Here is a 26,367-nt window from a genome sequence, read left to right as displayed (position 1 = left end):
CCTTGGTTCCACATCTGGGTCCGCCAACGGGCCCCTCCCTCCTTGAGATAAAAGGGCTGATTCCAGGGGAGGGCAGAGGAGGGCAGGAGGGCAGCTGGGGCTCGGGCAGCCGAGCGAGTGGCAGCAAATATTTATGGAGCTCTAGTCGGTGCCAGGCGCCGTGCTGGACGTGGAGTGATAAGGGGTTGCAGGGATTTGGCCTCGGAGGCTGAATTCCAAGCGGCCCTCCCGCAGGGCCGCGAGCAGCGGGTGGAAACTGCCGTGTGTCTGGTGCCCGGGAAAGCAGGGCGCAGCTCTGGCTGTGCCCCGGGCAGGTGGCCGTCCCCTTGGAGCCTCAGAGCCCCTCAATGCTCAGCTCCCTCGTTCATCTGGGCCGTCTCCAGTTATTCCTCCTCAAGAGCCCTCCTGGGTCTCCCGGCTGCAGTCCCCTCCCCCATCGCCCGCTGCCAGAGGCCCCCGCTTGTACCGCAGAACCGCTTCACTCCCTTTCTTTCTTTTCTTCTTCTTCTTTCTTTTTTCCTTTCCCTTCCTTCTTTCTCTGTCCTTCCTGTTCTTTCTCTCTTTTTTCTCTTTTCTCTTTCTTTTCCTTCTTTTTCTCTTTTCTTTCTCTTTCTCCTTCCTCTCGCTTTTCTATCTCTTTCTTCTTTGCTTCTTCTTTCTATTCTATCTTTCTTATTTGTGTCGTCTCTCTTTCTTCTTCTTTTTCTTTTTCTTTCTTTCTTTCTTTTTTCTTTCTTCCTTCCTTCCTTCCTTTCTTTCTTCCTTTCTTCCTTTCTTTCTTCCTTTCTGCTTTTTTGTTGTTGTTTGGTTGGTTTTTTTAGGGGAGGTAATTAGGTTTATTTATGTTTAATGGAGGTACTGGGGATTGAACCCAGGACCCCCTACACCCTCCTTCACTGTCTCTTGACAGCAGCCAGCAAACAGAGCCAGGCTTCAATGCAATAAATAAGGTCGCACAGGACTAGCATATATATACTATTTATAGGAGATAACGTGTTTGACTATCGTAAAAGAAAACACCTGTGAATCCATACAGGTATGAATAAATAACTGAATAAATAAATCAACAGGGGAAGGCGAAGGGACAGATGAATGCCGCCAAAATGCATCGGGACACGTCCCCTGCCAGCGGTGGCGCCTACTCCCCCTCCCCTCCACGTGGGCTGCACTTAGTGACTTGTTGACAAAGAGCAGAGTTTGGAAATGGGGGAGGGGTCGCTTTACAGCGTGGAGACCTGGCGAGGCCTGGTCTCCCGCCAGGTGAGGCAGGTCAACATCCCCCGTGACGGTCCCGGGGACCACACGCAGCCCGGGAGGGGATGCGGCGGCTGGCGCGCTGCAGGCATGATTTCTCTTCCAGGGACTCCTCGAAACGGCCACTGTGAAGACCAAGGCAAGCCGTAGGCATGGTCAGAGGCCAGTGGGAGGTTCAGAAGGCAGGACATAAGCACGTCATATGGTAAGTGGGACCCTGGACATTACGAAGGACACTAGGGAGAATGACTGAAATCTGAGTAAGGGTGGCGTTTGCTTGGCAGCAATCTGTCCATATTGGTTTCTTGGTTTCCTGTGGTCAAGGGAGGTGATAACATTAGGGGAACCTGGGTCAGGTCCAGGGGGCTATCTGAGCAACTTCTCTGCACATCTGAAATGATTCCAAAAGAAAAGGGTTATTTAAGAAGAAAACCAGTGGGCTTAAGAGGACTTTTGTTCCCACTCCCACCAGCCTGTTCTCTAAACAGAAACCAGAAGAAATCTCTTCAGTCAGGAGAGGAATTTGTGCCCCTCAGGCGTCCGTATCTCTCAAAATGTATCGAATGGTGACACGTAACTGGTAGGCAATTCACTGTGTTTCAATGTGACCAAGGACAAGAAGCTCAGAGAAATATTTGATCTCTTGTTTTGGTATGCATGCTGAAGTGTTTAGGGGTGATGTGGACTAGTGTTTGCAAATTGCTTTAAAACAAATTTTTGAAGGATAGATGTATAGAGACCGTCTGGAATTTTGGCTCAATTTTTCAGTGAACCCAAAACTGCTCTAGGTAGCAAACTGTATTCGTTTTTAGAAAGATGGATGATGGATAGATGGATGGAAGGACGAAAGGATGTCTAGATGGGCAGGTTTGTTATGAAGAAAGAACCAAGCAAATACAGCAAAATGCTGCTTGTAGCCTCTAGGGTGTGAGTCTAGAGATGTTCACACTGCAGTGCTTTCCAAGTGCTGTAAGTGTTCAAATCCTCCTAAGAAAATGTTAAAAGGGAAGCAAACCGTGCCAGCCTCTCCACGAATCCCCCCGGGGCTCCCTCAGCATTTCACTTGGCGGAAAAACCGGGGGAGGATAATAGCTCAGTGGTAGGGCGTGTGCCTAGCATGCACAAGCTCCTGGGTTCAATTCCCCAGAACCTCCACTAAAAATAAAGTAAATAAAAACCTAATTACCTCCCCCTCACACACACAAAGACATTAAAAACAAAAAAATTAAGAAAGAAATTTCTCCCCCTCTCAGGCAGCAGGCCTCTGCTCCCTGCACACACCAGTCACAGCCCCACACTCAGGACCGTTGCGTCAGCTGTGGCCTCCTGGGAAGTTCAGCCCCTCCCTCCTTCCTACCACGCGTCTGTCACTTACTCGCTGTGTTTCCTCCCCCGGGAATGGAAGCCCCACGTGAGGAGGGGTTTGCATCTGTTTCATTTAGCCAGTGGATGGTGCCCAGCACAGGGTAGGAGCCTAATCTAAGTATTTGCTGAATCCATGTCCCGAGCATATTTGTTTATCTGCATCTCCTACCAGAATGTTTATCTGTCTACTGATGTTTTTCCTCCCTCTAAGCACAGGGGGCTCAATAAAGAGTTGAGGATGAATGAATGAATGAACAAGGTGAGGGTGAATCCTTGCTTAAGGATTTGGGACCACAGTGCCTGGGATCATATCTGGATCTGCTACTCATGAGCAGTGTGACCATGGGCAAGTCAGTTCAGATCACTGTACTTGAGTCTCCTTCTCAGGAGAATGGAGACCCCTGGGGGAACCCTCATGTGTCACTGGTGGGACTGTAAGTGGGAAATAGTCTGGCACTTTCTTAAAAAGTTCATTATCAACTCTGCACACACACCAGCAATTCTGCTCCTGAAAATCTGCCCAAGAAAAACCAAAACGTACACCCACAGGAAGACTTGTACACACATGTTCATAGCAGCCTTTTTTATAACAACGAAAGAGTGGATACAACCCAAACGCCCATCCATGGATGATTGGACACACAAAATGTGGTCTAGCCATGCAATGGAATATTATTCAGCCATAAAAAGTAATGACATGCTGATACAATTTACAACATGGATGGAATTTGAGGACATTATGTTAAGTGAAAGGAGCCAGAGATGAAAGGCCACATATTGTACGATCCAGGGACGTGAAATGTCCAGAAAAGGCAAATCTATAGAGATAGAAAGTTCTTCAGTGGTTGCCTGGACCTGGGGTGTGAAATGGGAGTGACTATAAATGGGGTCTTTCTGGGGTGATGGAAATGTTCTAAAACTGAATTGTGGCCACAGTTGCAGAATCCTGTGAACTTACTAAAAATCATTGAATGGGACACAAAATGAGTGAATTGTGTGGTGTGTACGTGATACCTCAGCAAAGCTTCTTAAGGAGGGAAAACAGAGCCCAATGATAGTGCCTATCTAAGGGTGCCGTTGCGACGACCAAGTGGGCTCATCCAGGCGAATCCCCTTAGGAGGAGACAGAGGGTGAATACTCAAGAAGCGTCCTCTGTATTTTCATGAACAAACGTGATGGAGATCTTCTGTGTGAAATGCTCAGCGCGGGGAGAGACCAGCAGTAGGGTTCAACTCACAAACAGCACTTCTGTTACATCCTAACAATAACAATTGTTGGGTTATGTTATCATTACCTACATCTGTCCCTCGTAGGTGGGCGGTTTTTTCAGTATTTCTTTGAATTTATTTAGGTGATTGCTAACATCTTTCAGCACACTTTTCAAATAGTCTCCATAAAGGGAATGCACATTTTTTGTTAAATGTATTCCTGGTACCATTTATAATAGCAACAAAAATATAAAGTATTCTCATCTGCAGAATGAGAGAACTGGGTTGAATCTCCAAGGCTGTTTTCTTGCTGTAGGGTCTGTGTTTTGTTCTAGGAATGTTTTTCTTTGGATGTAGCAGATCCTTAATGATGAGTGAGCATGGGGGTCGGGGACGGATGCCAGTAGTCTGGAGGGGAGGATGCCTTGGGGCTTGGAGAGCAGGATGTGTGTAGGGAGGGGCCCTGAAAGGTGGCTTCTGTGGCTGGGGGCTGATTGTGAAGGTCATATGGTCCTGGTGTAGGGTTCAGGCCATGGAGTTGCTCCTGCCTGGGTTCGAATCCCTCGTCTATCATTTTCTAGCTGTGGGTTCTTGGGCAAGAGACTTCTGCTCTGAGCACTGTTTCTGGCTCTGGAAGATGGTGAGGATGTTTGCTAGTTCCCAGTAGGGAACTAGGGTTCCCTGAGATCACATCTCTACCCACCTGGGAGAATAATAATAACCAAGCAATGACATCAGTGACTTCCTCCCAGGTGCCAACTATTGACTTCAGCCCTTTCCACAAAGTAACCCTTTAATACGAAGTGCTCCATTCGTGGTAGAGGTCACAGAAGTAAGACAAGGGACTTCATAGCTTTAATCCTCAGTTTGCCCCTTCTGTAAATGGGGCTATATAACCACCTCCTTCAGTGAGTTTTGTCCATGAGATTGTGCTGAAGGTGTCTGGTCCACCTTCAGATGCGGTACTAGGGAGCCACTGAAGGTTCCTGGGGAGGGAGGTGACTTGCATGTAAGGAGAGGATACCCCAGCTTCCCATTCTCCCCAACACCTGAGGTTTAGTTACAGTTTCTAGTAGGATCTAGAACACTGGGGAAACTGGCCTCATTTGGAAATCTTAATTTATTTTTGGCAACATTTGATTGTTGTCAATAGACAACTGGTCCTCACTGGTCTGTAAGCTTCACGAGGGCAGGTGCTCAGCTGGTCTCTCAGCACTCTCTCCACCGACATCTAGCACTGGGTAGTGAACACAGGAATAATCAAACAGGCTAGGACTCACCGAGTGCATGCTCCATGCCAGGCAATGTCACAAGGGCTCAGCTAAGATGTGTTAAGTCTCAGACGGAGGGAATTCTGCAAAGCTCTGGCTGGTCATCACCTCCCCTCCATGACTCTCAGCCAGCGCTGTTCCAGCTTCCCTCCCGCCCTCCGCCTGCCTGGTGTTTTCATCACACCAGGGGAGCAACCTTCCCTCCTGGAGCCTCAGGGCCTCGTTTTCTGCCCTGGAAGACAAGCACGACCTCGCCCCTCTCTCACCTGGCCTTACAGGCGGGAAGATACCTGAGTAGTCAGTGTCGTTGTGTGTGTACAGCAAGAGCCGTTGACAAGCACGGGGCGAGGGCAAGGTGCCAGTAGGAAGGAAGGGATGGGGTTTAAGGAGGGTTGGCTTGGAGACGTCCTGCCTGCTCGCCACTACGAGGACCCAACCAAAGGAGTAAACAGCAGAACAGAACACCTGGAGGATCTGTGGAAAAGTGATGCTTCCCACCCCACCCCCAATTCCTTGTAGTTTCTCAAACATGTAACACCCACACACCTCACACACAGCCTTTGCCCGCGCTCTTCTCTCCCTCTGCCTGGTTCTTCGTTCAGGTCAAAAGGTCAAATGTCATCTCACCAGAGGCCCTGCCCTCCCAACGGGCTGCATCATCGCCACGCTGGGTGGTTTTCTTGGGAGCCCTTATCAATACCTGACGTCACATTGCGGATTGGTTTATTATCTAGGGCAGCGTGGTCCAGGGGGACTTTTTGTGATGTGGAATGTTCTAGATCGGTGCGGTCCAATAGGGTAGCCACCCATTACAGGGGCATATCGGGCCCTTGAAAGAGTGACCGAGGATCTGAATTTTTACTCTCCTTCAATTTTAATTCTTTTATTTTCAGTGTATGTACTGGTTCTCAATTTAGATGGAAACCCCTCCCCCGTGGCTTATGGCAAACCGTATGAGGCTGTACGGATCCACAATTCCAGCTCCTTAGAGTGGCTTTCTTCTTCTCGGCATCCCCAGGGCATAGCATGGTGCCAGGTAAATGTCTGATGAATGAATGCACACGGCGATCCCACAGGAGGGCCGCGGGGATCCCTGGAAATGCCCCGGGCAGATGGTGATGGTAACTTTTCTCCCACCCTTGTTTCTTCTCATGAGTTTCTTGCTTGGCTGAGGACCCCGTATTCCCTGATGTAGGTATCTGCATCCTTCCTGCTCTGAACCCCAGGTCAGAGCCTGTGGGACAATTCCCTGCTCCCCCTTAGCCAGCCCTCGCCCCCACAGACAGCCTCACTCTCTTGGGTTCCACGAACTCACATTTATTCAGACAGACAAAGGGACAGGGACAGACCTTTGCTCACTGGGGCCCCCAGGGTCTGGCAGTTCCAAAGAGGTGATGGTGTCCAGTGTGTATATTGGGGGACAGCCAGCCTGGGGGTCCCCCTCAGTCTCCATCCCTCTTGCCAATGTCCTCCACCTTATTTTCTGAATTGTCGTCCTGTCTTCAGACATGTGTTGGGGTGAGCAGTTTCCAACCAGCATCAGGGGGCCTGGGGGTGGGTGATGGGGAGGGAGGGGCAGTCCAGGCCCCCGCCCCCACCCCCCGCCTTAGTGTAGAGGGCTGGGAGGGTAGGGGTGGGTACACAGAAGAGGTGCCTCTCCTTCAACTTCCCCTCTCCATATTGCAAACCGGGGAGTCAAACGGAGGTGCTGAGAGTGGGTGTGAGGGTCAGGAGGCCAGGCCGCCCAATCCGCGCAGGTGAGCCTTGCTGTCAATCTCTTCTTCCTCCATCTCGAAGGCTGAGTGGTCTTGACTGTCGAAACAGGAGGCGCTGAGGAAGACAGGGGGAGCCGGCGGCGACTGGGGTGGGGTTCCCGGGGAGGGCGGCTCTTCCTTGATGCGTGCGATAGGCAGCGGGAGCCCTTCCTCCTCTTGGCCGGCCGGGGGCGGCGGGGGCGGCGGGGGCGACGGCGGGGCCTGGGCCTGGAGGGCCTGCTGCGCGGCGGCGGCCCTCTCCAGCTCGGCGCGGTGGCAGCGTTGGTGGCGCAGGAGGCTGTAGGCGCGCGAGAAGCGCCGCGAGCAGTGTGGGCAGGGGTGCGGGGCCGGGCCCCCCGCGTGGACCTGCGCGTGGCGGGCCAGGTCAGCCAGCCGCTTGAACTCCCTCTGGCATCGCACGCACTGGAAGGGGCGCGCCCCCGAGTGGGTCACCCCGTGCTGCCGCAGGTGCGCCCGGCGCCGGAAACCTTTGCCGCACTCGGGGCACCAGAAGCGGGGCTCCCCGGCGGGGGGCCGGGCCGGGGCGGCATCCCCTCCGTTCTGCCCGCCTTCCCCACCCTCGGAGGCGCCCCCGCGCTCCGCCCCTTCGCCCCCCTCGGGCCCTTTCCCTGAGTTCCGGCCGCCTGATGCCTTGTCGTCCTTCTTGCCTGGCAGCGGGGCCAGGAGGCTGAGGGCGCCGTGCACGCGGCGGTGCTGGCGGAGGTAGGAGGCCAGGCGGAAGGCCAGGCCGCAGTCCGTGCACACGAAGGGGCGGTCGGTGGAGTGGACCAGCCGATGGCGGGACAGCGACCAGGGCCTGGCGAAGGCCTTGAGGCAGATGGAGCACTGGTGGCGCTTGGGGCGGGGCGGGGGCCCCCCTTCGCCCTCCTGTTCGCCCTCGGGGCGCAGACACGGGTGCGCTTTGAGCTCGCCCTTGGTGGCGAAGGCTTCGCGGCAGCGGAGACACAGCAGCGTCCAGTCGGCCTGGAGCAGGACCTGCTTCTCTTCCTGCCGCCCGGCCGCCAGCGCCAGCTCGGCCCTCAGCTCGGCCGCTCCGGCCTCGGCCTCCTCCTCCTCCGACTCGCGGGGCTCCACGCCCGTGGCGGCCGCCAGCGTGGCCGGCTCCCCCGCGGACCACGCATCGGGCCGCGACGCCTCCTCCTCAGTGGCTCCCGCGGCGGCGGGCTGCTCGGCGCCCTTGTCCTGCGGCGGGCCCCAGCCGGACTCGGCCGCCTCCTTGGCTGCCCTCTCGATGGCCAGCTCGACCCCGCCGCCTGCGTGCTCCTGGGCCAGGTGGCGCCTGAGCTGGGCGGGCTCAGGGAAGGTGCGGGGACAGGCGGCGCAGCGCAGCGGGGGCTGCGGCCCGTGGCCACGCAGGTGGCGCGAGAGGTGGGCAGGCCGGCGGAAGGCCTTGGGACACAGGGGGCAGGCGTGGGGCCGCAGGCCCGAGTGGCTCAGCCGGTGCCGGGAGAGGTAGTAGGGGAAGCGGAAGAGGCGGCCACAGGTGGGGCAGGGCAGGGGCGCCCGCGGAGCTCCGGCGCCCCCCCTGCCACGGCCGCGGCCTCTGCCACGGCCTCGGCCCCGGCCACGGCCCCGGCCACGGTGAGGTGGGCTGCCCTGGGCTGGCGGAGGGGGCTGCGGATCCATACCTGTAAAGAGAAAGGGGAGATGCAGAGATTGGGTGTGTGTGTGCAGAGAAAGAAGCAGAGACAGAGAGATGGAGATACAGAGAGGGTCAGATATTTAGGCGGGCACAGGCGAGACAGACGGAAGAAGGCACAAATGAGAGGCAGAAGACCAGGAGAAACAGGATGGTGAGTGGCAGAGCGCCGGAGAGAGACGCGGACACCCAGCAGAGACAGAGATGAAGAGAAAACAAAGACGGGTAGGCAGAGACGGTGCAAACACAGAGATCAGAAGAACCGTGGCAGGAAGGAGGGAGGGAGAGACAGGGAGACAGAGAGACAGAAGAGGAGACTGAGGCAGACAAAGTCAGTGAACTGCCTTTTTCTCCAGGGTTCCCGCTGGAACGTTTTGGGAGGGGCTGGGAACCAGCCCTTGGTGCCGGAGTGGAGGGGGTGGGATTCAAAATCCGGAGGCCCCGGAAATGGAGTGTGGGTGCCCAGACGCCAGGGGCTGGGAGAGGCCAGGAGTAGGAGGGCTCAGACTCTTGGGCAGGGAGGGGGCTAGGGGCCCGGATTCCAGGGGCTGAGGTTGGGGCCTGGAGGAGCTTGGGAGATGACTGGGATCCAGCATCTAGACTTCTGTATGTGGGGGGCATGGATTTCTGGGTCCCAGCGATGCAGAGTGCTGGGGGGAGGGGGCTGGGCTCCTAAGACAAGGGAGAGGAAGGGGCTAGGGGCCCAGCTGCTGGAAATCTCCAGGGAGGAAGCGGCTGAGGGCCATGCCCGGGCCCCTGAGGAAGGCTGCTGGGGGTCCGCAACCCTAGGACCCCAAGGGGGGCCGACCTCTCTACTGGGCCCAGCCTCTGGTTCCCCGCAGGCATGATCAGCAGAATTAGGGCCGCGGGTGGACGCCTTGCAGATTTGTGAGCCCAGGGCCTAGGGGCTCGGCCCTGATGGCCGGGCGCCCGGTTCTTACCTCCGCCTCCTTTGCTCCTTTCTTCCTTCACCGCGGCCGGCCGAGCGCGGACGGTGGTGGCGGGGAGGGAGGGCCCCGAGCGTGGTGGGGGGTGGAGGAGGCTGGGCTCGGTGTCACCGCCTAAGCCTTCCCCCCGGAAACCCGGCCTTTCGTCCGAGTCTGAAAGAGGAAAGACTGGCTGGGAAGCCGGAAGAGGGAGGACGAGGGGACCCAGGGGGCAGAGAGGGAGGGCGGGTTGGACTCTTGGGTCCTGTAAGAGAAGGGGGTTGGGGGCCTGTCTTCTGGGCTCCCGGAGCGAGGAGGGGGCTGGGGGCCCTGGGGGCTGAGTCCAGGCCCCCTCCCCTCCCTAACAGACACACACATTCATTCATTCCTTCAACAAATACACATTTATCAGGTCCTGCCTGTGCCAGGCACTGTGCTGGGCAAGGGGGGTGGCAGGGAAAGATGAATGAGGCAGTGACAGAGGCTTCAGGGAAAGTACCGACTCTGGGCTAGAACCTGACTCCAGCCGGCACTCAGCTGCCTGAGCAAGCGCCTTTCCCTTCTCTGAGCCTGCGTTTTCCCCTCTGTGATAAAACCTGCCTGCATTCACTCGACTCTAAGAGACTGATTTCTCACTCTGCTACATTGGTTCACTCGAGCCTAAGCCATCAGTATTTACTGAGCACCTACTATGGGCTAGCTCTGTCCTTGGTGCTGGAGCCACAGTGATAAAGACAGAGTCCCTGTCCACAGGGAGCTCACAGCCTGAGGAGGAGACAGACAGACACAGATCCAATTGCCCTCCTGGAGAGTGTGCTTGGATGCAGGAAACAGGATATGGTGGGATTACAGAGATCAGAGAAGGCACTGAGTGAGAGTGATTCACGAAGGCTTTCTGGTGTCAATGATGTTTCAGCTGAAACCTGCAGGATGAAAGCCAAGGGTTAGGGGTGGGGGTGGGGGCAAATAGAAACAGGAGAGAAATGTACCAACATGGCCACATCTCAAACCCATAATGCTGAGCAGAAAAGGATGTATGTTGCAGGAGTATGCCCGCAGCTTGACGCTGATTGTTTAAGGTGAGATACACTCTAAACGTTGTTGGCCAGAGCGTGGGAAAGAGAACCTTTCGTACGTGGTTGGGGCGAGTAAAATTCGGAACAGTCTTAATGAGCAAGCAATTCTGGAACTTATCCTTCAGATAGATCTACTGAGAAACATGCCACAAGTGGTGTCTGAACCAGGTTTATTGCTGCAGTATTGTGCATCACAGCGAAAGATGGGAAAGGCTCTAAATCCCCGTCAGTCAGGTATTTGAGTGCTAAATCGTGATTGATCTACCCAGTGGAATGCTATGTGTCCAAAAAATAAAAATGAAGGAGTTTGCTTGTAAAAATACGGAAAGGCTCCAAGTGATAACATGAAGGGGAGGAAAAAAAAAAAAAAGAAAAAGGAGGTGGATCACAGCCTGTGGCCTGTTCTATCTGTGCTTATCAGTGGGTTGTGTCTGGGAGAACTGGAAGAAGAGAGAAGAAACTAGCAAAGTTGTCTAACTCCCAGGACTGAAACGGACTACACTCTATCCTTTTGTACTTTTGGAATTTGAAGGCACGTGAATGTGGTTTTTCAACAAAGTAAAGGAAAAAGAAACAAATGGGGGATAATAAAAATACAGCAAATGAGAGCTTACCCTTGTCAGTGCTTTACAAATACAAGCCCATTTGTTATTCCTTATGTAAAGAAGTTGATAACTTTTATTCTCTTACTTCAAAGAGCAGCAAAGTGAGGTACTAAGAAGCTTCAAAGCTACTGAGTCTAAGTGTTCACATTTCACAAAGAGATGGGAGAAATGACAGTAGGTCAGGAGCGTGATTTTAAAAAGCTCCTGATTGATTACAGTATATTTTAAAGGATATATACACAGGGAGCAAAAGCCTGAACACATCCATGGAAACAATAAGCACCAAGTTCAGGGTAAGGGCCACCTTTGAGAAGGGGTAGGCAATCAGATCTTGGAGGGGGGTTTAATGGGGAGTCAGGTGTATCTGGTATGCTTGCAAGCTGGTAGTCAATGTAGGAGTGTGAGTGTGTGTGTGTGTGTGTGTGTGTGTGTACTTTTTTATTTTTTAAAAATACATGTAGGGGGAAGTTGTAGCTCAAGTGGTAGAACACATGCTTAGCATACAAAAGGTCCTGGGTTCAATCCCTAGTACCTACTCTAAAAATAAGTAAATAAATAAACCTAACTACCTCCCTCCCCCCCCAAATAAAATAAATTTAATAAAGAAATAAATTAAAATCCCATTGAAAATAAAATAGAATACACATGACATAAAATTTACCATTGTAACCATGTTGAAGTGTACAATTCAGTGGCATTAAGAACATTCATAGAGGGGAGGTATAGCTCAGCAATAGAGTGGGTGCTTAGCATGCACAAGATCCTGGGTTCAATCCCCAGTACCTCAACTGAAATCAAGAAATAAATAAACCTAGTTAATCCCCCCAAAACCCAATCAATCAGTCAATAAATTTTCATAAAGAACATTCATGAAACTGTGCTGTCATCCCCACTATGTAGTTCTAGAACTTTTTCATCACCCCCAAAAAACCCCCAGACCCGTTAATCAGCCATTCCCCACTACCTTCTTCCAGCCCTGCTCTTGGCAACCAATAATTGTCTTTCTGTCTCTGTGGGTTTGTCTACAGTAGATTCTTCATATCAATTGAGTTATCCAGTATATGGCCTCTTATGACTGGCTTCTTTCACTTAGCGTAATGGGTTCGAGATTCAGCCGTGTAGTAGCGTGCATCAACACTTCATTCCTTTTTTATGACTGAATAATATTCCATTGTATGGGTATACTGTATTCTGTTTATCCATTCATCTGTTCATGGACATTTGGGTTGTTTCTACCCTTTGGCTATTGTGACCATTACTGTTATGAACATTTGGTACGTATAAGGTTTTGTTTTAATGGCTATTTTCAGTTCTTTTGAGTATATACCTAGGGTGTGTGTGTTATTATTTTATTATCTATATTTTAGAGCCTTAAAATACTTTTTTTTTTAAATAAAATAAATAAACTCTTTCAGGAATGAGGGTGATGACAAAGAAATTTCAGAGATCAGCATGTTGTGTGTGTGTGTGTGTGTGTGTATGTGTAGGCGGGGCTGGGGGGGTGGGAATCGTGTCTTGGGGGAGATTTGTGGCCTTGGATTGGGGCATCAAAGGCGGACAGCGTGGCAGAGAGAGGCCAGAGCCGCACGAGCAACTATGTCCGGCCGACTAGTCCAGGCTGAATGCTAGATGCTTTCCGAGTGTACTGAGAAGCCATTGAAAAGTGTTTAAGCTGGAGAGTCACATGATCCGATTAGTGTTTTAGAGAAATTCCTGTGGGACCCGCGCGGAGGCCGGGCCGGATGCAACGGGGAGACGGAGGCGGGGAGCATGGAGGAGGGGGGGCGCGGGTCCAGGTGAGAGAGGGGGTCTGAGCCTGGCGAGCCTCCGGCTGCTCAGGGGGCGGGACCTGGCGCTGATTGGCTCAGGGCCGCCCTCCTGGATGTAATTCCTACCTCATCCGCCTCCTCATTGGCTTTCCTACTTCCAGGTCTGCTCCCTCGCGTTCAGTCTCTGGCACCCAGAAATCTCCTTACTCCTGCGCTGAACACCCTCCCGTGGTTCTCACCTCTCCCTCCTCACCCTCCTCACCTACACCCCCCACACCAGCCAGTCCCACCCTACCTGTCTGAACCCTGGAGCCTCCCTTAGCTGGTTCCTGTCTTTCTCCCTCTGCTTTGCTCTACTCCAGCCACACTGACCTTTTTGCTTTTGGACTCAGGGCCTTTCCAAGGGCCGTTCATTGCCCGGAATGCCCTTCCCCTAGATTTCCGTGATGTTTCCCTTACTCCCCTCATTTCTTTCAGATCTCCTCAGAGATACCTGTCCTGTCCGCTTAGCTGAAATAGCCCTCCTGTCACCCTCGAGTCCTTGCTGTGCCTTAAATTTTCAACATTGTGCTCATCGCAAACAAACGTTAGGCTGCTTGTCGGTTACCCACTGATTGCCTTTTCCCCTTCCACTGGAATATAAACCACCTGCGGGCAGGGGGCTGCTTCGCCTTTTTGCTTAACTGCCCTATCGTCAGCGAGTCTGGCTCGTCTACCTATATTTGTGAGTGAATAGAGGGACGAGGGTGAGGAGGAGCGAGGCTTCAGGTTTTGGAGTGGGGGATGCCCCCGAAGGGGAGAAGACTCTGGTGGGTGGAAGGTGCGGAGCGCAGGTGCGCGTGCAGTGCAGGTGGCTGGCTTCCCCCACCCCTCACGTCCGTCCGCGCGCCGGAGTCAGCCCCGCCCACAGAGGCGTGGGAGTCGCCAGCGTCTGGCGAGTAACTGATGCTCTGGAACAGTTGAGATTGCCCCCAGGGTAAAATCCTCCCCCTCTGCCTCCGAACCTCAATTAGCACGTTGATGAAAATGGGGCCACGGTGTCACGAGTTGGGGACGAGGCCCAGCCCACCGCCTGGCACTGGGGACCCTTGGGAAAGGCGATGAGTCCCTTTCGCTAAGGCCTCAGAAGGGAAAGGATTGGAGTGGAGGTGAGGTAGGTGGGAGGTCCCTATTCATTATTCCACAGCCAGGCGGCCATCGCCATGACAACCTTGGCACCTTTCCAGGCCCTCGGCTCTGGAGGCTGAGCTGGTCTCCAAGTGGGCGGGTCTCGTCCCTGGGGGCGGTGCCTGTATCTAAGGAGGCGGGTCTTGTTTCTCCAAAGCAGGAGATACGTTTTTTACCCCAAAGAGGTGAGTCTGGTTCCCTCTTCCTGAATAGGGGTGGTCGAGTGGAGAGGACTGTCTAAGGCTGCGCATTTCCAGGCGCGGGCCTGGGGCCTTTTCAAATAAACAATTTCAGATTTCTAGGCAAAAGATGTCTTCCGTGAATGCCAAACTGTTAGTTGTCTATCTCCCCCCAGATATGTCTCCCTCCTTTAAATGTTTTCCCTTGTGAAATATAAGACGTATAGATTAAAAGGGCGAGACCCAGACGCACGATTTAACAAGTGATTATAAAATAGTCACCAGATTTAGAAACAGAATGCTGGCCGCCACCCCAGAGCCCATAGAAGGTCCCACCATGTCCCATCCCGGGTTTAACCCTTCCAACCCCACTGTTCTGAGTTTTATGGGGCGGGGGGAAAGCTTTCTTGTGTTTCGACATGGTTCACTACCCACAGTGGATCCTGCACAATATTACAGTTCAGTTTTGCTTGCTTTTTGAATGTTACAGAAACGGAGTGATACTCTGTGTATCTGGTTTCTTGTGTCTCGCTTCTTTGTTGTTTTTTTTTTTTTAATTATTTTTATTTTTAATGGAGGTACTGGGGATTGAACCCAGGCCCTCACGCATGCTAAGCATGTGCTCTACCACTGAGCTATTACGCTCCCCCTGCCCCACTTCCTTATAACTTTCACGTAGTTGTGTGTATCTGCACTCATTCTTTCTTGTTGCTATATAGAATTCCATGGCATACTGCAGCACCATGTATTTATCCACTGTACTGTTGACGAACGTCTTAATCCGATCAGGCTGCTATAACAAAATATCACAGACTGGGTGGCTTATAAACAGCAGAAGTTTATTGCTCACAGTTCTGGCAGCTGGGAGGCCCAAGATCAAGACGGCAGCGTGGTCACCTTCTGGCGAGGGCCTTCTTCCTGGTTCCTAGCAGGCCATGCCTTCTGGCTCTGCCCTCACATGGTGGGAGGGGTGAGGGCGCTCTCTGGAGCCTCCTCCATAAAGGCACTAATCCCCCCCATGAGGGCTCCACCCTCAGGACTTAAGCACCTTCCAAAGGCTCCACCTCCAAACACCATCACATTGGGCATTAGGATTTCAACATATGAATTTCAGGGGGACATAAACATGCAGACTGTAGCAATGGACATTTCAGTTGTTCTGAGTTCAGGGTTGTACATTTTGCTGCTGTGAAGCTCTTCTATGTGACCCCTGGTGCAGGTCAACATGAGTGTCTCCAGGGTTCATGTCCATCAATGGATGTACACACCTTTGGCCTTATTAGAGCATGCCAGTCTCCTAAGCATCTTAAATTGAAGAAGCTCAAGATGGAAGTCCTGATCCCTCTAGCCTCTCCCCAGACCTCTTCTCTCTCCATTTGCTGGTCTTAATGCAAAGCATCACCACACAACCAGCCCCTCCTGATTCCTCCCTTTCCATTAGACACACACACACACACACACACACACACAGGCTTGCACATTCCGCCTCCAGAACTCATCTTGAGCCCACCTGTTTCTCTCCATCACTCTGCTCCAGGCCCCCACACCTCTCTCCTGGTGGACAGCAATAGCCTGATGCATCTGCTTGCCCCCTCCAGTTTTCTCTCCACTCAGCAGCCAGAGGGGCCCTTGTAAAGTGCAAGAGTGGTCACATCCCTTCCCACTGAAAATCTGGCTTGCCATTACCCAGAAAGCAGTCAAAAGTCTATCATGGCCCTCCAGGGTCTGTAACCTGGCCCCCTCATACCTCTCCATCTCCTCACATCTCTCCCTCCTGTGCCCATCCACGTGTCCGCCTAGCCGCCCCCCTCTTCTGGTCCCAGGTCAAATACCACCTCTGCAGAGAAGCCCCCCTGCCAGCTCTGGACCACCCGATCTAAGGTGTCACAGCCCAGTCCCTCGTTTTCTTCACGCCCTTCCTCGTTTCTTTCGCACAACTCATAACCATCCGAAATTACCTTCTTTGTTACTTTGATTACTCTTTTCTCCACCCCATCGCCCACACGCTAGAATATAAACTCCATGAGGAGTTACTTTGTTCACTGTTGAATTCTCAGAGGGGATTACAACGCCTGACACAAAATAGGCACTCAGTACCGGAATGCAATCTAGAGCGTAGGAGACAATTTGGGGCCCGCACATTCTCAGATGGGCGGATCCTAATCTAGGGGTAGGAGGTAGCGACAAGGGTACCCGTCTGATTGCCTGGGAAATAGAGTCTAAGGGGCGGGGCCCTTTTCTAGGGGGAAGAAATTGGCCGTAGGGAGACAGTTGGTTTTTAGAGGGCGTGTCCTATGGGATTGAGGGTTTCTAAAGGGTGTTTCTGGTTCTTAGGGGGCGTGTCCCCTCCGTTGGAGGTGGATCTTGTGTTAAAGGGACAGGGTTCCATTTAGATGCGATCTAAACCATCTCTGATATTAAAAGGATCATGCACTATCTAAAGGACTTGGAATTTCTCAGGAGGGAGGAAGAAAGGATCTTCTATTTAAGGGGCCTGTCCTAAGTCAGGGAGGGAGGAATCTCCACCTCCCCAGAGCCAAGGATCAGGACATGAGACGGCAGTGACTGACAGGAAGAGGTTTATTGGGGTCCAGGAGACGTTGGGGAGTGGGACAAGGGAGCGAGGTCGAGGCTCACAGGGAGAGCCCCCCTAACCAAATCCCCTTCCCCTTGGGGTTGGGAGGAACACAGAGACAAACTGACAGAGATGGAGAGAAAGACCAACAGGCGCTACAGAAGAGCGGGAGGGATACCCCAATATCCACCACTTCCCATTCACGAGTTCACAGGATGGGGAGTGATGTGGACCAGCCCACACGCTACAGGAAGGAAGGAGTGTCTGTGGTATTCACTCTAAGGAGGGTGAGGTGCAGGCCTGGGCCAGCCCACTCCAGTGGAGGAGGGGGGCTACGTGTTTCTGGATCAGTCCATCCTACTGGGCGGGGGAATTTTGAACCAGCCTATTCTAGTTTTGGAGGGTGGGGAAGATCTTTAGGGTCGATCCATTACGCAGAACGGGAGGGAGACCTAATTGGGGAGGGGGGTTGAGGGCAGGGGGCAACTACCCTGGTCCTCTTTCAGCATAGAGAACGATGTGGGGGGAAAGGCAGATTCTGGCTGTATCTGTCATCTGGGGGCACCAGTGAGTGACTCTGGTGGGTAGCATTTGGAGGGGTTCCAGAGAAATCCAGGGACACAGTTCCCCCACATTCTCCAGATCAAGGTTGTTGGAATGATGGCTCTTAGGGAGAGGGGCAGTCTTCCCTTGGGGGAGGGGGTGCCCATCTTTCTTATTAGGGCCCTTAATATGAGAAGTACGTGTGGACACCCATTTCTCATTCCTAGGTCCCCGGAGCTTAGGGGCCTATTGATTTGGGGGTGCCTAGCACGCACTCCAGGGGCCTCGAGTTCAGGAGTCTCTCCACAGATCTGGGATCCTCGAGCTGAGGGGTCTCTCCATTTATTTGCTGTTCCCCAGCTCAGGGGCCCATGTAGGTCTTTGTAGGTGGCCTCTGGATTTGGAGGGCCTGGGCCTCCCTCGTAGTCCCGAGGTCCCCTGGCCCGGGCCCTGAGCCCAGCCCCCAGAAGGGGTGGTCTGGTGGAAGGGTGCCCGGCCTGGCCACATCAGTCCATGCCCCGGTGCAGCTTCAGGTGCCTGGAGAGGTTGCTGAGCGTGATGAAGCCCTTGCCGCAGATGTGGCAGGGGAAGGGCCGCTCGGTGCCATGCAGCAGCCGGTGGCGCTTGAGGTAGCACTCGTGGCGGAAGAACTTGCCGCACTCCAGGCACGGAAACGGCTTCTCGCCCGTGTGCACCAGCACGTGCCGCTCCAGGTCTCGCGGCGAGCGGAACAGCTTCTCGCACTCGGAGCAGCCGAAGATCTTCTTGCTGCGGCCCGAGCCGGACGCAGGCTCTCCAGACGCGGGCTCCCCGCCTGGGGCCGGCGCCGTCGCCTCCGCACCGCCTCCCTCGCCGTGGCTGGCGCGCCGGTGCTCCTCCAGGGCCGCCAGGGCCGCGTACAGGGCCCCGCAGTGGCCGCAGCCATAGGTTGCCGGGCCCGAGTGCGCCTCCAGGTGGCTGGCCAGCGCCGCGGCCGACGCGAAGAAAGTCCCGCAGTCGCACTGGTACAGGGTGTCTTCCGACGGCTCGGCCGCGGCCGCGGGCGCAGGGGCCTCCACGCCGCCCTCGGGGAGCAGCGCCCCCAGCTCGGGCAAGCCACCCCCGGCGCGGCCCGGGAGCAGCTCGCCGTCCCAGGCCGGCCGAGCGTCGCCCGCCTCCGCAGCGCCGCGCTCGCCGGTCGTCTCGGACCCTGCACCCGCTCCCGAGGCCCAGGCCTGCGCGGGGGGCGCGCCGGGAACCCTGCAGGTCGTGCGTCAGCTTGTGCCGCTCCAGGAGGGCGGGGGCGTTGAAGTCGCGCTCGCAGCGCGGGCACTTGAAGGGCTTCACGTCGGTGTGCGCCGCCCAGTGGGCCGCCAGCTCGCGGCCCTGGTCAAAGCGCCGCGCACAGGCGCCGCACGCAAACGGGGGCAGGGAGGCCGCGGCGGCGGCCGCGGCCTCTGCTAGCCCCCAGCTCCCCGCGGCCGCGCCTACCCCTTCTGGGCCCTCTCCGCCGCCGGCCCCCGCGCCCCCGCACACCGAGCAGGGGCCCACGTTGCAGCAGACAGAGCAGGGAGCGCTCAGGGTGGGCAGGCCTGGGCCAGGCTGCAGGGGTGACGGAAGCACCCCGCGGTGCTGGCGCTTGAGGTGGCGGCCCAGGCTGGAGCGGGAGGAGAAGCGGAGCTCGCAGACTAGGCAGCAGTAGGGCTTCTCACCAGTGTGGACAACCTGAGAGGGCAGGAGGAAGAGCCCAGTGTCAGGGCTGAGGGTCTAGCCCTCGGGGCAGATTCTTGGCCTCCCTAAGGGATGAGGGTGAGGCTCCCTACCAGGCCTACAGGGCCAGGATCTAGCTTCTCCCCTTTCATTCTCTGCTTCCAGCCACGCTGGCCAGCTTTTGGTCCCTCTAGCCTCAGAACTTTTGTACTTCCTGTTCCCTCTGCCTGCAATACTGTTCCCATGGTGGATTCCTGCTGATACTTCAGGTCTCAGCTCAACTATCACCCTGCTCTGCCCCTCCCCTCCTTGCCTGGTAGCCCATAGCTCTCCCCTCTTTACTGCTACATATCAGATGGTTATTATTACTGCTGCTCTTCTATCTTCCCGACACTTCTTTTCCAGATCACCCTTGCCTGTGTATTTGCTTTCGTGCTGATTTTCTACCTGGGGATGGACCACTTTCAATGGAACGTAAGTTCTCCGAAGGCATGGGCTTTATTGATTTCACTTTGGTATCCCAGGTCTTGGGGCGGAGAAAAAATTCAATAACCACTAAATAAAGGAATTAAGTATATACAGTGTAAATCTATCTTTAAAAATAGTAAGGGAATGATGAACACAAAGTTGCAAATGCTGGCGGTGTAAGCAGGGGCATGGGAGGGGGCAGGAACTTTTATGTAGGGCAAATTTACTATGAATGTATGAATGTTTTAGTTTCTGTATTTGGTGGTGACTGAAAGAGAAACACTCATGCTTTGACTGGTCAGGGTGCTTTGATGGGGAGGGAGGGATAAATTTTCTTAGGGGAGGAGGTCGGTGAAGGGCCTTGGGCCAGCTGTCTGTTGCCCATAGTGGGTCCCAGGGAGGCCAGCCTGGGGCCGGCCTGCAGGACTCACCTGGTGGTGCAGCAGGCCGGTGGAGTCTCGGAACCCCTTGGGGCAGGCAGAGCAGCGGTAGGGCCGCTCACCAGTGTGTGAGCGCAGGTGGTTGGCCAGGTTGAAGCTGTGCTTGAAGCCCTTGCCGCAGCGCGGACACGCGTGGGGTTTGAGCGCAGTGTGCCGAGCGAAGTGGCGCCGCAGGTCCGAGCGGTAGCGGAAGCTCTTGCCACACTCACTGCAGTGAAACGGGACGCGGGGAGCAGCAGCGGGTGGAGCCGGAGCCGGGGCGGGGGCAGGGACCGGGGGCGCTGGCAGCGGGGCGTCATCCATGGTGGCCTGGCGCAAGGGCAGTGGCGGGTGGGGGTCTCTCTGGAGCGGGGAGACATGGAGGGTGGGGTGAGGGAGTCACCCCCTCATTAGTCTCCCCTATCGGGCTCCTTGGACTCACAGATCCGCCACCTGTCCCTGGGAGCCCCGCCCAGTACCTTCTAAGCCGTGCCCATCCACCCAAGCCACATCCACTGCTCTTTAAGCCCCTCCCACTATCCTACAACCGCTCCCCCCATTCATCTGCCAGTCTTCCTAATCACTTCCAAATCGCTTCTGTGCCACTGTTTTCAGCCTCCCCCACCCTTTGCGAATGGACTCCCTGCTTCACTCTAAGCCCCACCCACTGTGGTTAAGGCCCGTCCGCTCGCGTTCAGGTCCCGCCTCCTCTTCCCAAAGTTTCTGCGTTGTTCCTGAAGGCTCTTGACAAGCCCCTTCCCTCCAAAAGTCACTCCCACTCTTTGAAGATGAGAGTCACCTTCAGATGAAGATTCACATTTTTAGCCAATGAGAGGACAAAGATTTGGGGCTATAGACACTTGAGTCAACCTTCCAGGGCGACCAGAACTAGTCCTGGAATCTCGGATAAAACCAACTGATTCTCTTTACATCTGCAAAGTAGGGATAATACCTCAGGGAGTGGTGATGAGGACTGAGGAGAATCGTGGCCATGTGTGCTGCGTGCTTTTTAAAGCCTGCTCACAGCAAAGACTCAACAGGTAAGCTGTATTGATTACAACTATGTGCTAAGTTAGTTCGAGTTTCTTCTTGAAGTCCCACCATCTTTTCCCTACCAAGATCCGCCTCCTAAACCCCACTCAATTTTTCCTTTAAACTCAGCCTTTAAGTAAGCCCCAAACTTTCAAAGACTCCCTCCACTCAACATACCTCGCTTTCTCAGCCCTTCCCCTCTGAGCATCTCCCCATCCTAATTCATTTCACCTTCACTGTAAAGGCTTGCCACTTTCACTAAGATGCCCCGAAATTACACGCTTAAACCCTATGCCCCTCACTATGCCCACCACTTTCTGAAAGACACATCCCTAGACAAACCCCTCTTCTCTAAGCTCCTCGCACCTCCACACAGAACCCCATTACCACACTCAGCCCAAATTAGGATCCTTCAACTTAGGGCCCTCCTACTAGTCTCACTGAGCCACGCCCCTTTGTCAAACCTCTCCCCTTTACCTAAACCCCTCCCACTTTCCGCGACAGTCCCGCCCATTTCCACTCCAAACCACGCCCACCAAGGCTCCTCCCAGCAGTTGCTCCGCCCCAGCCATCATTAAGCCCCGCCTCCTCCCCACCTTGATGCCCGCGGGGTTGGCCCCCCCACCCGGTCCGCTCGAGGACCCAGGCCCAGAGAGCCAGCCTTTTGTGCCCCTCCCCCCTGTCCCTAAAAGGTGCGGCCCCGGGCGCCCGGGGCGGGGGCAGGTCAGGCTAGACCCGCAGCCGGGCGAGTCCACCTCGCTCGTACGGAGCGGGGGTTCTGGAGCCCTGAGGCGGCCCCGGGAGGCCGGGAAAGTCAGTCGGCTTTCCTCTTTAATTACTTACACCTCCCTCTGGGCGCCGACATTTTGGGCAGCGGGGGTAGCGTCACTTCCACCCAGGGGGGCCCCCCGACTTCCGCCTCGGCTCCCTTCTCCCCCGCACTCCCCCTTCTCCCGCCTTCTTGGCTTCCCTCCTCCCCGCCTTCCTCCTTTCTCCCTCTTTCCCGTCCCTTTCCCAGCTACTGGAGGTTAGAGAAGCCAGGGTGGCGCCATCTTGAGTGAGGGCACGGGAAGAGGCGGGGCTTAGGGTGACCTCCGGCGCCATACAGACTAAGGGCAACAAGCTGAGCGCGCGCGGCCTCCTCTCCTCGATGCTGGAGGGTGTTAACATAGAAGAGGGCAGATTTGATTCCCTTTTCGTAGCCTCAGGCTCCTCCTGGGTAGGATGTAGAGTTTCATGAGGAGAAGAGAGAAATCGAAGTTCGCCGACTGCGATAGAGATAGGAGGAAAACGCAGGCTCCATCTTGTGCTTAGCCCTCCAGTGGGATTTGAAGCCCATCAGGCGCCATGTTAATTACGGGAACGAGCGGCCATTTTCCCGCTCCTCATCCTTTCGGTACCTGTCTTTGATTGGGTCGCCCAGCTGGGTGTTTTGGGGGAGGAAAGACATTTCTGTGTGTTTAGGATGTGTTGGTGGGGTAATTTCCCGCTCGGGACCAGCGAGGGCGACGGGTGCGCAGGCGCGGTTTGCCGGTGGGGAGTGACCGGTCCCTAGGACCCAGCGCGTCCCCTTTGTTCCCCGCGGGCGCGGGCCCGACGGGGACGAGGAGGGGAAGGAGGGAAAGGAGGGAGGGGCCGCCGGGCGTCCCCTCCGAGGGGCGGGGCAGTCCCGCACGCGCGCCGCCGAGGGGCAGGGCCCCCTCGCCCCCGCCCCTTCCCACGCGCCGGCCCCGCGCCCCCGCGCGCGCACACTCGCGAGCCCAGGCGACATGCAAATGAGGTACCCGAGAGGCGGGGGGCCCGGGCGGGGGGAGGGGAGCAGAGGGAGGGGAGGCTTGGGGCCGCGCACTCTTGGAGCGCGCCCCCCACCTGCTCCTGCTCCCGCGCTCGCCGAAGCGCGCGCGCCGACCTCGCGCCCCATGGAGCCGGCCCGCCTGGGCGCGCGCGCGCAGACCCCCTTCCTGGAGGCCCTCGCCGTCCGCGGCCCGGCTCCGCTCATTGGCCGCCGCCCCCGCAGGGCCCGCCCCGCGCGCTCGGGGCTGGCGGGCACGCGCCTGCACGGGGTAGAGGCGGGCGAGGGTCGGGGGCACTGTTGTAGAGACCCGGGTTCTAGTCCAGGCACCCCCAAAGGAGCAAGCCGTGTGATCATGGAAAAGTAGTTACCCTTCTCTGAACCTCAATCTGTATGCCCGTTACAAGGGGGTGCAGTGGCACCTGCAGCCCCTAATCTAAGCTGCACCTGTTTCCTCCCCCTCCCATGGTCCCAGCATCTGCTGCTGGTGGTGGTGTCGTGATGGTAGTTTATTGAGTGCTTACTATATGTCAACCGACAACCCTGCTATATCCATTTTCCAGAAGTGGAAACTGGCTCAGAGAGGCAAAGCCACTCCTTAATTAACAGCAGATCTGGGGGACACTAACGCGGGACACTAAGTGACCCCATGATGTCTCTTGGGTTCATTTCTTCTCACTCCCTGAACCATTGGGGTCTTCGAGATCTGGTTCGAGTCCTGGCCCTTCCACTAACCGGCAGAAGGAGCTTGGGCACCTGAGTTGGCTTTCCTGTGCCTTGATTTCCCCATTTGCAAAATGGAGGTGATATACCCTTATTCAGAGCATGGGTGTGAGGCTTACCTTCTCACCATGATAGAGTAAGTGACAGACTCGGGAATCGAACTCAGAACCTCTGACTCTACTAGCTCTGACATATGACCTCATCCATAACTCAGGACCGGACATCAGCTGGGACCAGCCCTTTTATTCTTCCAATCCTGAACCCTCTCCCCCATCACTTCTGTCAGTTAGGAGTGGGGACAGAAACATTTCTGAGGCCTCTGTGGCTCTGGGGTTTGATGGTCTCTGTTTTGAGGATCAAAATACTGGTTTGCGCCCTCAGTTGGACCCTATCCTCCGTGGAAGGTTTTTCTTTACTTTGGTTCAAGTTTTCCCTGAGTGTCTAAATCCAAGGGAGGGGTTAGGGAGGCCTGGGAGACACCTGTGGGGCCCAGGGCAGTGCCTGTTTACCAACTGGCACAGAAGTATCTTGCTACTTTACCCACTAGCATAGCTTTAACTGTGTGTCCAAGTGAATGTTGGCCATGCCCAGGTGGAGAAACTCTGACCCAGGGATGGCGAGGTTTTGGGGGACAAGGGGTGCTCCAGGCCCTCCCTGCACTGACGGCTGCCCCCTCTCTCCTCTTAGCCCGGCTCCAGTGCCCAGACCCAAGCCCCCCACTGCTCCATGGACACCCCCAGCCCAGACCCGTGGCCTTCGCCTTTGCCCGGGGAGGAAGAGAAACCTCTGGCCTTACCTCCTCCTGTTCCCCGGGGCCGCCGAGGCCGACGTCCCGGGGGGGCCTCCTCCTCCAATCGGACACTCAAGGCCTCCCTCCCTCGCAAGCGGGGCCGCCCTCCCAAGTCAGGGCAGGAGTCCCCACTGGCGCAGGGGGTGACAGCCCCAGTGGGCAGCGGCAGTGGCAGTGACCTCCTGTTGATCGATGATCAGGGTGTGCCCTACACAGTCTCTGAAGGGTCAGTGGCAGGCGGGCCTGAGAGCTCCGGCCCTAAGAAGGCCCCGCATTTCTGCCCGGTGTGCCTTCGGGCCTTCCCCTACCTCTCCGACCTGGAGCGCCACAGCATCTCACACTCAGAGCTGAAGCCTCACGAGTGCAAGGACTGCGGCAAGACCTTCAAGCGGTCCAGCCACCTGCGGCGGCACTGCAACATCCATGCCTGGCCTGCGGCCCTTTCGCTGCCCACTCTGCCCCCGCCGCTTCCGAGAGGCGGGCGAGCTGGCCCACCACCACCGCGTCCACTCAGGGGAGCGCCCCTACCAGTGCCCCGTCTGCCGGCTGCGCTTCACGGAAGCCAACACGCTCCGGCGCCATGCCAAACGCAAGCACCCCGAGGCCATGGAGACACCCCTGTGTCCCCCGGACCCAGGGCCTGAACCACCGTGGGACGACGAGGGTGTCCCGGCCACAGCAGGGGCCGATGAGGAGGAGCTGGAGGGGAAAGAGCTGGCCTGACCCACACCCCTGGTCAGCGCTCCCCAGGCCAGGTTTAGAGCTGGGAGTTCAGCTGGTGCTGGACCTGGGCAGGGAGCCTGGAACACCCTCATGTTTGGTGGTCTTCCCGTTGTGGGAGGGGGTTGAGTGTGAGGACACAAACATCTGGGTCCTGCTGCCTTCTGCGGCCCTCCCCCGGACTGACAGGCCCTTGGAGGCGGGGGCTGTGGAAATAAATCTCTGCCTACTGGCTTCTTGTGTGTGTTCCGTGATGGTCCCAGGGCTGGCCCTCCTCCCTTCGAAGATCCTTCCGCCGGGAAACCACCCCGATGGGACGACCTATGTTACGTGACCCATGCCATGTACCTCATTACCCTGGCACTAAAGACTGGCTTGAGGGAGCTTTTGATCCCTCTCCCATCTCCAGTGGACCTCAAAGCACTCCCCCTAAATATCCACTCTTAAGTAAAACATTGACCTTTCTGTGCAAACGTGAGTCTAGGTCCTCCTCCCCAATTCCAGCCAGATTCCCAGAAGTTCTGCAGCCACCACTTTGACCCATCTCTTTGTCCTGGCGCTGATTGCAGGGAAATAGCTGAGTTGAGGGTTGCATGCAGGACTGCAACTTTGGTAGGGCTCAGGCAGACGGGGGCGGGAGGCGGGGCTAAGGACTCCGCAGCCAGGGCTGGGACTGAGGGGAGAGCCGTGTTGGGAAGTTAGGTGAGAACTGTGGGCAGGGCTTAGGAGAAGGGGCTGAGAACTGGTGTGAATCTTAGACTGGTGTAGAAACTGGCAGGCAGAAATTGAGAGAGCATTTAGAGGGAATGGATAGGGTTTATCTGAGGGGAGGGACTTCAAGGGGAAACTGCGGCTAAGCAAGTTTTAGGACAGATGGGACTTAAACTGTTAGGATGTTGAGCTGTGAGTATGACTGCTATACAGACCAAGGGGAGAGAAAGAGGGACTTAAGAGAGGAGTAACAAAGGAAAGTCCCCGAGAGAGGTGGAGCTTAGTAATAAGGGCTGAGCAGAATTGGGCTTAGCAGCTTGAGATGGGACAGAGGTGGGGGCGAGGCTTAGGGAGACTACACAAAGGAGGCCGTGTAAAGTGTGGTAAAGCTGTGCTTTGAAACTTCATCCTGCATCAGAATCAGTTAAAGGGTATTTTAAAACGCAGGTCCCTAGGCCCTACCCTTAGGGTCCCTGATCAGTGAATTTGGGGCAGAGGGTTTGAGAGCTTAACATTTATAACAAATTCGCTGGTGATGCCACTGCTACTAGTCTCCAAGTCATACTTGAGACCCACTGACTTCAGGGAATGCTTTGAAAGTGCGAGGCAGAATTAATTTCGAGTGAAAGTTGTGAGAGGCGGAGCTTCAATGCTATGGGAGGAAGGGGCG

General features: G+C 55.5%; 3 protein-coding genes across 3 annotated transcripts; 1 reads left to right on the top strand and 2 right to left on the bottom strand.

Moving 5' to 3' along the window:
• Positions 1–1,438: 1,438 nt before the first annotated feature.
• On the top strand, positions 1,439–25,220 carry ZNF524 (zinc finger protein 524). The gene is given in 3 exon segments (XM_014552772.2): positions 1,439–1,459; positions 24,164–24,694; positions 24,696–25,220. Coding segments are annotated over 3 exon segments (828 nt in total). The 5' UTR covers positions 1,439–1,456; the 3' UTR covers positions 24,990–25,220.
• On the bottom strand, positions 6,401–9,608 carry ZNF579 (zinc finger protein 579). The gene is made up of 2 exons (XM_032485466.1): positions 9,455–9,608; positions 6,401–8,502 (listed from the first exon to the last, which is right to left on the bottom strand). The coding sequence occupies exon 2, from the start codon at positions 8,498–8,500 to the stop codon at positions 6,827–6,829; it is 1,674 nt and encodes a 557-aa protein (XP_032341357.1). The 5' UTR covers positions 8,501–8,502; positions 9,455–9,608; the 3' UTR covers positions 6,401–6,826.
• Positions 17,712–21,951, bottom strand: FIZ1 (FLT3 interacting zinc finger 1). The gene is given in 4 exon segments (XM_032485467.1): positions 17,712–18,588; positions 18,590–19,057; positions 19,942–20,292; positions 21,805–21,951. Coding segments are annotated over 3 exon segments (1,509 nt in total). The 5' UTR covers positions 20,254–20,292; positions 21,805–21,951; the 3' UTR covers positions 17,712–17,859.
• Positions 25,221–26,367: the final 1,147 nt, after the last annotated feature.

Source organism: Camelus ferus, chromosome 9 (genome assembly GCF_009834535.1).
Source record: "Camelus ferus isolate YT-003-E chromosome 9, BCGSAC_Cfer_1.0, whole genome shotgun sequence".
In the NCBI taxonomy this organism is placed as follows: domain Eukaryota; kingdom Metazoa; phylum Chordata; class Mammalia; order Artiodactyla; family Camelidae; genus Camelus; species Camelus ferus.
This window is presented reverse-complemented; position numbering and strand designations above follow the sequence as displayed.

Bases quoted from the DNA above. Each gene is read 5' to 3' on its own strand.
- ZNF579 (XM_032485466.1), bottom strand. From the start codon at position 8,500: ATGGATCCGCAGCCCCCTCCGCCAGCCCAGGGCAGCCCACCTCACCGT.